Source organism: Squalius cephalus (genome assembly GCF_949319135.1).
Source record: "Squalius cephalus genome assembly, chromosome: 11".
Lineage (NCBI taxonomy): Eukaryota > Metazoa > Chordata > Actinopteri > Cypriniformes > Leuciscidae > Squalius > Squalius cephalus.
The window spans coordinates 38,308,340-38,321,390 of NC_137132.1; the positions used below are offsets into that span (position 1 = coordinate 38,308,340).

General features: G+C 43.3%; 2 protein-coding genes across 3 annotated transcripts in view; one reads left to right on the forward strand and one right to left on the reverse strand.

Annotated features, from left to right (window-relative positions):
• ift80 (intraflagellar transport 80 homolog (Chlamydomonas)) overlaps window positions 1–4,643 on the reverse strand; it is a 53,221-nt gene extending 48,578 nt beyond the window's left edge. Inside the window, exons 1-3 of the mRNA XM_079885694.1 lie at window positions 4,515–4,643; window positions 4,346–4,422; window positions 1,888–2,108 (exon numbers count right to left, since the gene is read on the reverse strand). Coding sequence (XP_079741820.1) covers window positions 1,888–2,108; window positions 4,346–4,383 — 259 coding nt within the window. The 5' untranslated portion in view covers window positions 4,384–4,422; window positions 4,515–4,643. The remainder of the gene's footprint in view (window positions 1–1,887; window positions 2,109–4,345; window positions 4,423–4,514) is intronic.
• A 492-nt stretch (window positions 4,644–5,135) lies between these two features.
• The window catches only part of smc4 (structural maintenance of chromosomes 4), a 31,004-nt gene continuing 23,088 nt past the window's right edge, over window positions 5,136–13,051 (forward strand). The window contains exons 1-5 of one of the 2 annotated variants that reach the window (XM_079885693.1): window positions 5,136–5,324; window positions 5,999–6,137; window positions 6,902–7,092; window positions 7,322–7,513; window positions 11,381–11,557. In XM_079885693.1, the coding sequence (XP_079741819.1) occupies window positions 6,011–6,137; window positions 6,902–7,092; window positions 7,322–7,513; window positions 11,381–11,557 (687 nt within the window). In that variant the 5' untranslated portion in view covers window positions 5,136–5,324; window positions 5,999–6,010. The remainder of the gene's footprint in view (window positions 5,325–5,998; window positions 6,138–6,901; window positions 7,093–7,321; window positions 7,514–11,380; window positions 11,558–13,051) is intronic. The other variant, XM_079885692.1, reaches the window with a different exon arrangement.

Genomic DNA, 13,051 nt, shown 5'->3' on the forward strand with positions numbered 1-13,051 from the left:
ATGAGAATGTGTCTGTGAAATTTCAGCTCAAAATACCCCCCAGATCATTTATTATAGCTTGTCAAATTTGCCCGTTTTTGTGTGTGTCCCTTTAAATCCAAATGAGCTGCAGCTCCGCCTCCGTTCAGAAGAGGGCGGAGCCTTTACACCAGCTTCAGATACTCCAGTATTAACAAAACTTATTGTTCTTAAAACTTTTGGAAAGTCTGGGGATGGCAAACTTGTTCAAGATGGCCGCCTTCTGAGACGGTTCAAGCAAGGCCCTGCCTGTACTCTCGCACCAACTTGTTCAGTTTTCAGACAGGGTAGGCTTCGTTACTCCTTTCCAGGGGCTGATCTGTACCCCTAGATACCCCACGGTCTCTGCCGCACCGACCATGTTTAGGGAACTATGACCCCCAGAACCCACAGAGGACAGTTGGTGACCGAGAAAGAAGCGCGTGATGGGGTGAGTAGGAAACCATTGCACTTGCTCGACTTAACCCTGAACCCTCAGACCCGTTCTCCTGCAGAACGACTCGAGGAGACCCAAGTTGTGGGCCATCCCTTACCAAAACCAGATCCCACTCCCTCCGCTATCTAGAGGCCGCTCCCGCTCTGTATAACACCAGCAGCCTCTTCTCAGCGCTCTCTCACTGTGTAATGGCAGCATAGGCTACTCTTCTCAGCCGCTCCAGCAACGGACTCAACCCGGAAAAACTATCGGTATGGATTTTTGCCGATAACGATAGTTCAACCAATCAACTATCGGTACCGATATATATCGGCAAAACCCATGAATCGGTTGACCTCTAGTCGACCTCTAGCATTTATGTAGTTGTTGTGGAGTTACCTTGATTCATCTCATCATCATGTTTAACTGTTACACATAAGTGTCCACAGCTCCTGAGGTCTTTATAAGACAGCGGTGACATGTTCTGGTCAATAGTGTTCAGTGCTCGTCTGTGCTCAACCACAGACCAGTTTCAGGCTTTGCTGGATCTTTTACCATTGCGTTAGAACTGGTCTCTGTTGTCGCTTGCGAAACCAAATGGCATCGCCGTGGGAGTAAATGTGCAGATTAAGGCAGTTGCACCTCACTGCAGTACACGAGATCCAGGGGGCGGAGTTGGATCCAGATCTAAGGGGTGGAGATGGGTAGGTTTAGGGATCAGGGGAAGGAGATGGGTAGGTTTAGGGATCAGGGGGTGGAGATGGGTAGGTTTAGGGATCAGGGGAAGGAGATGGGTAGGTTTAGGGATCAGGGGGTGGAGATGGGTAGGTTTAGGTATCTGTAAGGTGGGAGGAGTTGGATCTGGATCCAACTCCTCCCCCTATATTTCATGTTCTGCAGTGAGGACTGTTATGTGGGAGTGTTCTAATCTGTGTTTCGTTGCAGTTTCCCTGGTAGCTCACCTGCAATCAACTGGTTAATTGGTGTCACCTGAAGGGAGCCACTTTAAATCTTGGACGCATACTCTTGCTCTCTCTCTCTCGTCTTGCAGCCAGCACTGCAGCAGCAGTTTTTCTACTCCTACAGTCCCCTTTTTCTTTTAACATTAAATAAACTTTATTTCAATTGGCAGACTTTTGTTTTGTGTCCTTTATGTTGCATCCCTAGAGCCAGGGTTGTAACAAGGACCATCTCGATTAAGGCCTGGTTATATTATAATAAGATCCTCTTCCTACGTCAGAAGGAGAGCGAAATCAGTTCGGCTTGTTTTTACAAATGCAGAGAAAAGGCTTAACAAAACAAAGTTATGGCTTTCACTATTCACGTTCTCTGGGTTGGCAGATGCACCGGGGACCCGATTATAGCACTTACACACGGATTTTCATGATATGTCCCCTTTACACTGGCACAGCACGTGTCACATGTGAGGCGGCGGATCACAGCAGAGGTCTTACCGTCAGTGCTGGTGAGGGCGAAGACCTCGGCCACGGCTTGCTTCTTCCCGCTCAGGGTCTTGGGGAACCAGTGCAGGTCGAGGGGATAGATGTGGTCCTGCAGTTTGACGAGCACGCTGGTGTCGTTGGAGAGCAGGTTCCAGCGCAGGATCTGGTGGTCGTCGCTGCAGGAGTACAGCTCGTCCGCCGAGGTCCATCCCACAGCGCTCACCAGCTCTCGGTGTGCTGCGCTGTTAAGGGCTCAAACAGGCGTCCTGCACACTCACTACACACCCCCTGACAACAGCCTCAGAGATCAAGCATGTTTCAGGGCACAGATGACACGGGAAAGCACACCAGAGTTTTAAAGAGCACTTATTCTGCTTTCCTCGCATGTTAATCTTCTTTCTAAAGCCCTTTTCAGACTGGACTAGTTTAACAAAGTAATTTAAAGTAATTATTACCAGAGCTTCTCAGTGATTTTAGTCCCGTCTGAATGTGCATCTCAGTGATCATCACGGTCAATGTCAGTAAAGATTACGGTGACTTCCACCTTCAGTAAAAAGGTCCTGAAAAATGACCTCAGGTGATACTAATCCCGTGCGAATAGACCCGCTGTAAATATGTTATTTGAATATTCCGTCATCTCCTGTTAAAAGTAGTTTACCGTGCTTTAAGTATGGAGACGCTTGAAGAAGCATCAGTTGTGCTCTAGACGCTGGGACGAGTCTGTGGCAAAACTCAAGTGTTTCACACACACCATTCAGATCAGAGAGAAGATCGACAGCACTTGTCAGAGGCACGACACTTCTTTTAGCGTTAGGTAAGTGTCTATTACCAACACAATCCAATCTGAAGTTAATTAATAAATCGTTCGACCAGACCTAACCGGTTTATATATATAAATGTAGGTTATATGAGTTTGTGCATGTGCTATCAGGAAGGTGGTTGACTGTGCTAGTGCTAGTTTTATTGAGATTTCTTATCCCGTGTGAATTGGCCATTAATATTACAGACGTCCTGTGGTAAAATTCCTTTACTAATCCCGTCCGAATAGGGCTTTAGTGTGTAATGTTGCTGTTTGAGCCTGAAAAAGCTCTGCAAAGCTCCAGTTCTTCTCTATATCAGAGTCAGTGTTCCTGAACTCCTGAAACGCCTCCATTTTAGTCTTGAAATTCTTCCGGGAACGAACACGTCACAATATTCCTCATTATAATAATTCATGCGCAGAATAAAGGGGCGGGGTCTGGTTGAGTTAGTTAGTAGTGTGTTAAACTGGCGGTTATGGAAAGGGGCGGGACATTTCCCAAACACACTCGAAGCTCTCGACCAATCACAACACACTGCTCCAGCCGACCAATCAGAGCACAGTGTGCTTTTCAGGAGGAGGGGCTTTATAGAGACAGGAGCTAATCAGAGCGTTACTGACAGACTGGGAAGAGAGGAGTCGCAACAATGGAGAATATGAGGAGAATAATCAACATTCAAGCAGGAAAACCTGTTCTAGTAGAGCCTGAAAACTACATCAAGACATAATAGGTCCTCTTTTAAATGGCAAAAACTGCCCATAGTGAACTTCTCTTTTTGATATAAAAAATTTTTGGACAATTGTTTCAAATGTAGTTCAGCAGAGTTTATTGTGTGGTGATACTGAAGCTTGGTTATGCTGCTGTCGTCACGTCTGCCACGATCACAACCAGCTCTCAGGGTTTCATCTGTGCACTATAAAAACAAGCAGCACTCGAACGAACACCTCATTTGTTTTCACTTCTTCTACCTTGGGATTAAGTGTTTAGGTTTATTTTTATGCATGGAATGCAGTGTGAGTGTTTTAAAGTTGTTATATAACCAGTTATTATAACTTCAAAAGTTTACAAACCGTTTAAAATTATAAATCTTTGATCCTTCATATAAGTTATTGAGGATCTTCTGGAAATGAGACCAAATCGGCTGGGTGAAAAATATACAGACTTACAACGTTTGGCTGCATTTTTACTTCAATTAAGGCACTTTTGGTGTCCATCATCCACAAGCTTTAGACTGAATCTTCGACCACTGCTGCAGTTCAACTACATCCATCAGAGCATCATAATGATGACTGTACTCATGGGTTAAAGATTACTGTTGTACAGCTCATGTTGTGCTTCATCTGACCACAGAACTCTTTACTCACACTGAGTTTAGACTAGAGGATGGGTCACAAAGCATGTTTACAGCACTTAAGTCCAAGTTGCTGTATGTATATTTTAGGTCACATTTCCAGGAGACCCTTAATAAATTCATGAAAGAACCAAAATTGCTACATATTATAGCGACCAAGACGTACAGTGTGTGTTTCAAACATCATCGTCTCACAGCAAAATAAGAGATGCAATCAGAGGAAATCAGTGTAAGTTAAACTCTAGACAGACACGATACACAACGAGTTATTTACATTATGCATTAGTACTTTATGTGTGAACAGTGTATGTAAAGGATATGTTTGGGTTCCTTCAGGAGAGATGTTTTCAACCGCATCCTTCAGCGTCTCTGGTGCTTTAAACGCGATATAGTTCCCTGTTTATAAGAAGAAACGATGAAAACCCACTCAAATGTGACATGTATCGTGAGGAGAGTAACGTTAGCGGTAATGAAACATGCTTGTTTACCTGACTGAAGGCGCCGTTGCCACGGAAACGCGTTCGCCACTGCCGTGCTAGCGAGCTACTTCTTCTGAATAAAATAGCTTTAAAAACATTAAATGATCTTGAGGCTGTCTATGTTGAGGGAGAGCACTTCTGAGTAAACAATAGTCGTATACATAATTTCCAAGTCGTCTTCTTTTTGTTATGTTACGGGTTGTTTTCCCTGCAGTATACTAGGAAGTGAACAGGCGTTAAAACAACGCTGCTCCACATCTCGCGAGACTTACCTCCTCCAACCCTACTGCCTCAGTTCTCACGAGACGTAGCGGTGCATAATATTAAATAATTTGTGTTTAATTAATCATTAGTTTTTTATTCTCAGTTTTTTTGGGGACAAATTTCATGTATTTGTGTAAGATTTGCTAAATTATTTATTGATTAGAGAAAAATATGTGTGTAATTATTTATCTTTCTTAAACGCTATGGCCTACCTTTTTCTTTAGAAACTTAAATAATACTGTTTTTAAATAAATCGCCACTGATTCGACTTTTGTACATGCTCAGTGTGCTTGTCGTCTCTAAAACAAAACAAACAACTGCCCGGTCACGTGACGAGTAGTGTTCCCATGAAGCACCGCGCGGGTCACAACGGACTCGGTTTCGTCACACTCAGTTTACGCGCCATTTACGAGTGGGATTTCAGCAGTCAGGGAAGTGGACGAGCGCAGACTTTCCCTCGTTTTACTTTCTGAACACTCAATACATGTGAATCCGTGTCAGAGGAACTCGACGAGCGTGAGGGAATCAGCCGAGCCAGACTGAGGCAACGCAACGGTAAATGGTGACTTTAATGCGGAGCGTCAAATGAAGCGTCAGATCGCGTTTATCTGCGCTCGCGAATGAAGTGGTCGATTAACAGTCACGGTTTGGGTTCATAAATATGGATATATTATCTAGTTTTACTCGATCTTACAAAACTGGCTTCTCGATCGCAGCATATTCATGTTTAGCTTTAACATGAAGTGATTAGTATCCTGAAACAAGAGTTTGACTGCAGACAGTGAGCTCGTTATTCACAAGACTGCACCTAACACACACATTTAGTCTCGCTCGACATATAAACCCACTTTCCGCTGTTTTCTGCACACAGTTAGCGTTAGTTCATCTGGAGGATGAAGCTGTGGAAAGCTGTCAGCGCGCGTGACGTGTTCAGTGTTGTCATGCTCAAACACGACACTAGTGTGTGTGAAGGCAGCCCGCGCGCCCGCTTGGGCTGTGGTGTTGTCGTTACACACACACACACACACACACACACACACACACACACACAGTTTCTCGAGCGATGCGGCTACAGTATTTGGTCGGGTTTAACACAGTGAGCTCGTGTATTGTCATCTCAGATCATGTTACTGTTACTGTTTTCCCCGAGAGCTGAACAAAGACGGGCACGCGCTCTCGTCCGCGCGCTCGAGCCGGTGTTCAACTGTGGTTTACTTCTTCTTCTTCAGGTGCCGTGAATCATGCCTGTGAAAACCAGCAAGAGCTCGACGGCCGCCCGGAGAGCGGCGGAGGCGCGGGACGCGTCTGATGATGATGCCGCGAGCGTCGCGAAGAGCGTCACTCCACCGGGCCGCGCGCACGGTAACGGTAAGCCCAGCCGCGCACGAGCGCTGAAAGTTCCTTCAGACGCGCGCGCGCGCGCCCGCTCTAAACTCTTCAGCTCGTGTTTATTTCTCATCTTTGTTTAGTGAAGTCAGTTAGCTTTACTGATAATGTTCACATGTATTCTTCTTATAAGTGGGTAATACGTTTCGATGCAGTCATGGCTGTACAAATGCTTCAACATCTGGACATGTACAGCTGTAGTGTGACTGTGACCGATGTAAGTTCACACACTTCTGCTGGGGAGAAGAGAAAAGCTACATAGTGGTTTATAATTTTAATCTCATTCAAAGTAATGATCAATCATTTATCGTAGCTTTAACAGAAAAACGAGAAAAAGAAAATAGTCACAGATGACTGGTCTTTATACCAAATATAATGCTGGAAACAATACTAAATTATTTAAAAAAAAAAGACAGAAATGAATAACAGAAAGTGTGTAAGTTAAAGGTGCAGTGTGTAAAATTTAGGAGGATCTGTTGACAGGAATGCAGTATCATACACATAACTGTGTTTTCAGTGGTGTATAAAGACCTTACGTTATGAACCGTTGTGTTTATATTAGCTTAGAGTCGGCGGTGGGCAAGTGATGTAACCGGTGTTGCTCCTGAACGCTGACTATCGTAGCAAGCCTAGACGCCGCTAACGTACACACACTGCACCTTTAATAAAGCAGGGCACGTGTGATCAGCAGGAGCAGGGGCCGAAAGTGTGTGTTCCTCCTCTGACTGAGGTTGTGTGTTGTTCAGCTGCAGAAGTGTGTGTGGGCGAGCCGGTGGAGGACCAGCGCAGTCTGCAGGAGATCCTGGAGAGCGTGCCCCCCCCGCCGCCCCCCGCCATGAGCTCTGAGCCCGGGGCGCCGCGCCTCATGATCACACACATCGTCAACAGGAACTTCAAGTCCTACGCCGGGGAGCAGATCCTGGGCCCCTTCCACAAGGTACCGCCCCGATCAGGGCTCCGCGTCTCCTCCTGCTGTCCGTCAGGGCACGGTGTGAAGGCGGTCGCACACCGCACGACAAGCGCAGCGCCACGTCTTTAAAACTCCAACACACCATTCTCTGAGTGTACACACTCGAGTTGCCCTAGACACACAGAATAAGTGATATGGTTGAGGAGTGATGATTTTCCAGCGCTGTTGTCTCACCACTGAACCGTTCTCTCACCAGCGCTTCTCCTGCATCATCGGGCCGAACGGCAGTGGCAAGTCCAACGTGATCGACTCCATGCTGTTTGTGTTCGGGTACCGGGCTCAGAAGATCCGCTCGAAGAAGCTGTCGGTGCTGATCCACAGCTCAGACGAGCACCCGGACCTGCAGAGCTGCACTGTGGAGGTGCACTTCCAGAAGATCACCGACAAGGTCAGACGCTGCACTCTGCTGGACCACAGACCCCATACGGTCACCATACTCGGGTGCCCATACGACACGTGTTGCTTGTTGTTGTTGTTTAAGAATTGCGAATTAGAATTGTTTTTAACGCTAGACCATGGGTAAAAGTTAAATCATACACTTATACAGACTGAACATGATTTACAAAAACAATTCATCACATCTTTCTGAGTTTTATTTCAGAAGCATCATACAATCCTGCATTCTCTTTAATAAAAGATTCAATAACAATTTTAAGTCACTTGTCGCCACCTAGTGGTGAAACAATGTAATCGATAAATGTGTTATTTTAAGCACCAAGTTTCTATCAAAAGCTGATTTACTCTATTTTGATCAATATTGTAGACATCACCAGTGTTTAGATTTGAACCTTAAACTTTTATCCCAGTACTTTCTTTGATAATTTGAACTATTGTATCACAGAAATAATGATACTATGAGGTTGAAAAGACTCTATCTATCTATCTATCTATCTCTCTCTCTCTCTCTCTCTCTCTCTCTCTCTCTCTCTCTCTCTCTCTCTCTCTCTCTCTCTCTCTCAGTATCTCTGAGCAGGGCTTTCAGTGCGTTCAGTCTCACATCTCTTCCACGCGTCCACTTGAGATATTACGTCACTCAACACTCATAGATAACGACACATTTCATCCTCTGTTGGAACGAAAGTGGCTAACTTCTGTCAACCTCGTCTATAAGCAAGGACAAAAATAAAGCAATTTAATTTGAATTAATATCAATTCTGGAATTTTTATTTTTTTATTTTAGAATCGTTAAAAAAAAAACTGCGATAGCTGGGTGAATCTATCTATTTATTTATTTATTTATTTATTTATTTTAATACACACATAGCTGGGGCCGCTTTGTTCAGGCCTGCAGATCTCAGTTATTATATTAGCAATCGAGCAGTCCACCGATTATTCCATCCAGCAATCTGATCCAAGTGAACAACAGCCTTTTCAATTACTTAAAATACAGATATATAAAAACAAGAAAGGAATAATTGATGACAGGCCGTTGTATGGAAGTAAAATAATGTCAAATGTTTTTGAAACAAAAAGCCTGTTGAATTGCACTACTTGAAAAAAAATAGGCATTGCATTAACCATGCTTGCATTTTAATGCATTGTATTTTTAGGGCTTGCATTTTTATGGGCTGAAATTCAACATGGTTGAATATTTAAGCTGTGAATATTTCAATTAAAAACATTTCAAACACATTTTCATTATTAAAAATTCAATAATCCATATTCACCTTTCATATTTCACTTCCAAAATATTCAAACTGTTTAAAAATACAACCTATAATATTCAACAGGCAATTTTCGGTCCATTTTATTTCGCTTTGCAAATTCGCTTCCACAAATTCAGTGGTTCAAATTCGACAGTAAATTCAACGGAACTGCAGGAAAAGCAGTAGATTACCGAGATACTCTCCATCTGCTGTTAGTCGGCTTCACCAGCAGGTGGTGCAAAAGCGCGTGTTGTTGACGAAGACCAGCAACAGTTAGAGCAAGCCATTCATTCATAAAATGAAAATGATTATCTGTGTCAGTATATATGCGGAAAAGATGATAAAGACACAAAAGCTGTGTTTATGTTTCATTCAGTAACTTCATTGTTACTTTCCCTGTGTAGCCTACATGTCATCAGCTTTCTCTACATGAACAGGATTATAATCGGTTTCCCTCAATACCTCACACTCGAGGATTCCCCTTCTGTCGGGACAAAACGCTTAACGTACTTTATGGACCAATACAGTGATATAAAAGACCAAACTCGCACCTTATTGGGGATGTAGGCTGTAGGCTACTATATAGGCTCGATGGACTAAGAATATGAACGTAACGCGCAAAGTTTCATGCAGAGCGTTTCGTGATATACTGGCATAAAATCAACACTTGATCAATACTAACACTTTCTCTTCTCTTCTCTCTTCTCTTCTCCCCCCCCCCCCCCCCCCCCCTCTCTCTCTCTCTCTCTCTGTCTCTCTCTCTACAGTATAGTATAGTATAGTAGGCTATGCCTACGTGTATTGCATTAGCTTAAACTGGGAAGAGTCATAGCACTTGCATATTGTTGTCCTCCTATTGTTAGTTTAACTGTAAATCGCTTTGGATAAGCGTCTGCTAAATAAATGACTAAATGTAGCCTAATAAATGTAAAATTGGCTTGACATTGGACATTCGCACATTTAGGGACCGTCTCAAAAGTTGCATAAAACACTGGCATACACGTTTCTAACTTCAATAGCAAACTTTAATTGAATAAATATAAAAAATCCAAAGGGTGCGCATTATGCCTGACACTACATGAACACTTTATAGTTGGTTTTATGACTGTAAGTCGTTCTATTCAAATGCTATCGGAGTTAGAAACGTGTATAAGTCGTATACACTTTAGAGACGGTCCCTAAATGTGCGAATGTCCAACGTCAAGCCAACTTTATGCCAGTCTATCACTGGGAAACGCTCAGCATTAAACGAGTTTGGTCTTTTATATCAAATTAGTCCATTAAGCTATACGTTAAGCGTTTTATATGTCCAGCTGGTGAATCCTTAAGTATTGAGGGAAACCCTAATAGCTTGCATGCAGCACATCGCCACAATATAAAGTTAAGGCAACTAAACAACCAAGAGAAATATATGTCAACCTCAATAATGTAATATTGGATCTGTATATCCGCATCGGGGAATAACATTATAATCTTGTTCACGGTAGAGAAAGATGCTTGTAGGCTACACAGGGAAAGTAACTGTGAAGACACTGAATTTAACATAAAACCGCCGTCATAATAATCACAAATACACTTGCATTGCTGTTAAATGAGTTTTATGAATGAATGGCTTGCTCTAACTGTTGCTCTGTCTTCGTCAACAACACGAGCTTTTGCACCACCTGCTGGTGAAGCCGACTAACAGCAGATGGAGAGTACGCTCGGTAATCTACTGCTCTTCCTGCAGTTCATGGATGTCAACGTAATATTTTCTGTCGAATTTGAACCACCGAATTTGTGGAAGCGAATTTTCAAAGCGAAATAAAATGGACCGAAAATTGCCTGTTGAATATTATAGGTTGTATTTTTAAACAGTTTGAATATTTTGGAAGTGAAATATGAAAGGTGAATATGGATTATTGAATTTTTAATAATGAAAATGTGTTTGAAATGTTTTTAATTGAAATATTCACAGCTTAAATATTCAACCATGTTGAATTTCAGCCCATAAAAATGCAAGCCCTAAAAATACAATGCATTAAAATGCAAGCATGGTTAATGCAATGCCTATTTTTTTTCAAGTAGTGCAATTCAACAGGCTTTTTGTTTCAAAAACATTTGACATTATTTTACTTCCATACCGTTGAATTATTAGAAAAATAATGCATACCCGAGGTGGTAATGCGGTCACGAAGCGAAGCGGTTACTGAAGTCACTGTTACAAACTGTACAGCGTGCAAGACTGTCATTATGTTTTACTCTTATAAGACAGGGGTATATCGCGTAGAGAACGGTGTAATAATGCGGTTCATGGGTCTGTTGAAAGCGCCACTTCCAGTATTTTACCGGTTAGGGTAAATTGTAATCAAGAATTTTTTAAAAGGCCACCTATTATGCAAAATTCACTTCTACATGGTGTTTGAACATAAATGTGTGTTGGCAGTGTGTGTGCACAAGCACCCAAATTCCAGGACTCGACTCTAATTGAGGACTCGCTGTCGTGACCGCCCTAGTGTCGCCTAAAAGCGTTGCTTATGAAGATCAAAGACAAAAGGCATATACTCCGATGTTCTCCGTCTCCACAGTACGCTCAGGACTGAAAGCTGTTTGTGGTCTTGTGTGTTCAGGAAGGAGACGACTATGATGTCATCCCCAACAGCTCCTTCTATGTGTCCAGAACCGCGGGGAAGGATAACTCCTCCGCCTACCACATCAGCGGCAAGAAGGCCACCTTCAAAGATGTGGGTGTGTTACTGCGCAGCCACGGCATCGACCTGGACCACAACCGCTTCCTCATCCTGCAGGTAATGCACGCGCATCTGATCTCTCACTCGCATCTGCACACGTGTACACACACACACACACACAAGATCCGGGATCCATCTGATCTGAGCCACTTCCAAATGAGGTTTTAAATCCGATATCTGGACCTCGACCTCCGTCTAAACACGCATATCCGATTCCACTTTGAGTTCAAGCCACCTCAAGGCGAGGATGACACGTTTTTTCGATATCTTTTTAATGTTGTATTGTGAGGCGTGCCTGTGTGCGCTCACTCACAGCTTTTTATCCAGGTGGGAACAAACTTATCTTTGTAAAGAAAAGAAATTGCACGAACACAGACGCATTCATGAGCTGGTTTTCAACCTCTGTGCCTTTATAAATAAAACAGCTTCGCTACTGGAAGATACATTATATTTCTCAGCAATGAGGTGATAACTTTGCTGTAATTAAACAAGCTTCAGTATTAGCTCTCTCTCTCTGTCTCTCTCTAATTCATTTTAATTCATTAAAAATATATATATTACAGGACTACTTTATTTCACTTCAGAATTCTAGGTGTGAGCTGTAGATAAACAAATTTTTTCTGGACTATATATTTATATTAGACTATATATCTGTTCCGTCAGATTGTGCGCTACAGAACAGTCATGAGTCACGAGCTGTTATCCTGTCCATGCTGGCAAATAATCATGACCACCCGACATGAACTATATAAATCATTTTAACAGCACGGCCATTCTAAACCAGGGTCTACCATGTGCATGTAGTAAAACCATTTTGGGCGGGAATTAATGTAAACCGATATCGGATGTAAACCAAAAAATCTGATCTGGTCATAAGATGAGATGAGATCTGTGCATTAAGACTTGCAGTGTAAACGAGAGTCTGGTGACCCGCCTCACGCTCGCATCATGCTGTTGGCCTCTTGTGTTTTCTGGAGAGTCACGAACACGCTAAACTCAGCCTTGGACTGCTACAGCAGCGCATCATGGTTTTCAACACGAGGGACGGTGCAAACCATCATCTGCTGCTCTAGAGTTTTAAGGGCCTCTCATACGCTATAAGCCTGACCATTTAGAAAACATGGGCTGTCCAAAAAGGTCAGAGGTCAACACCTGTCCACTCTTCCTTCCTCGCTCTAGCAGCACGTAAATATTGGTGTGTTACAGTCAAGGCCAACCCCAATATTGTGTGTGCTGCTTCAGTGAGGCCGGAGCGAGCCTCCTCTCACTCCTTCACTTCATCCTTCACCTTGAGTCGTGTCATCCAGGGCCAAAGCTATCACCCCTGCTAACTCACACTTGTGTTCAACTCTACATCACAACCGCTTCATTCTGTTCTGTGTGACTGACCAGCCGCAGCCACAGTAAAAGTGTCTCGCATGTACACGCGTTCCCATCAGAGCGCCGCCTTATAACCCTGACATGCTGTTTACCAGACGTGAAGTGTGATCGCTGTGTTGGGTCATGTAAACCCTGAGTATAGTTTTGTAGCTTGCCGATGGGATTTGCTGT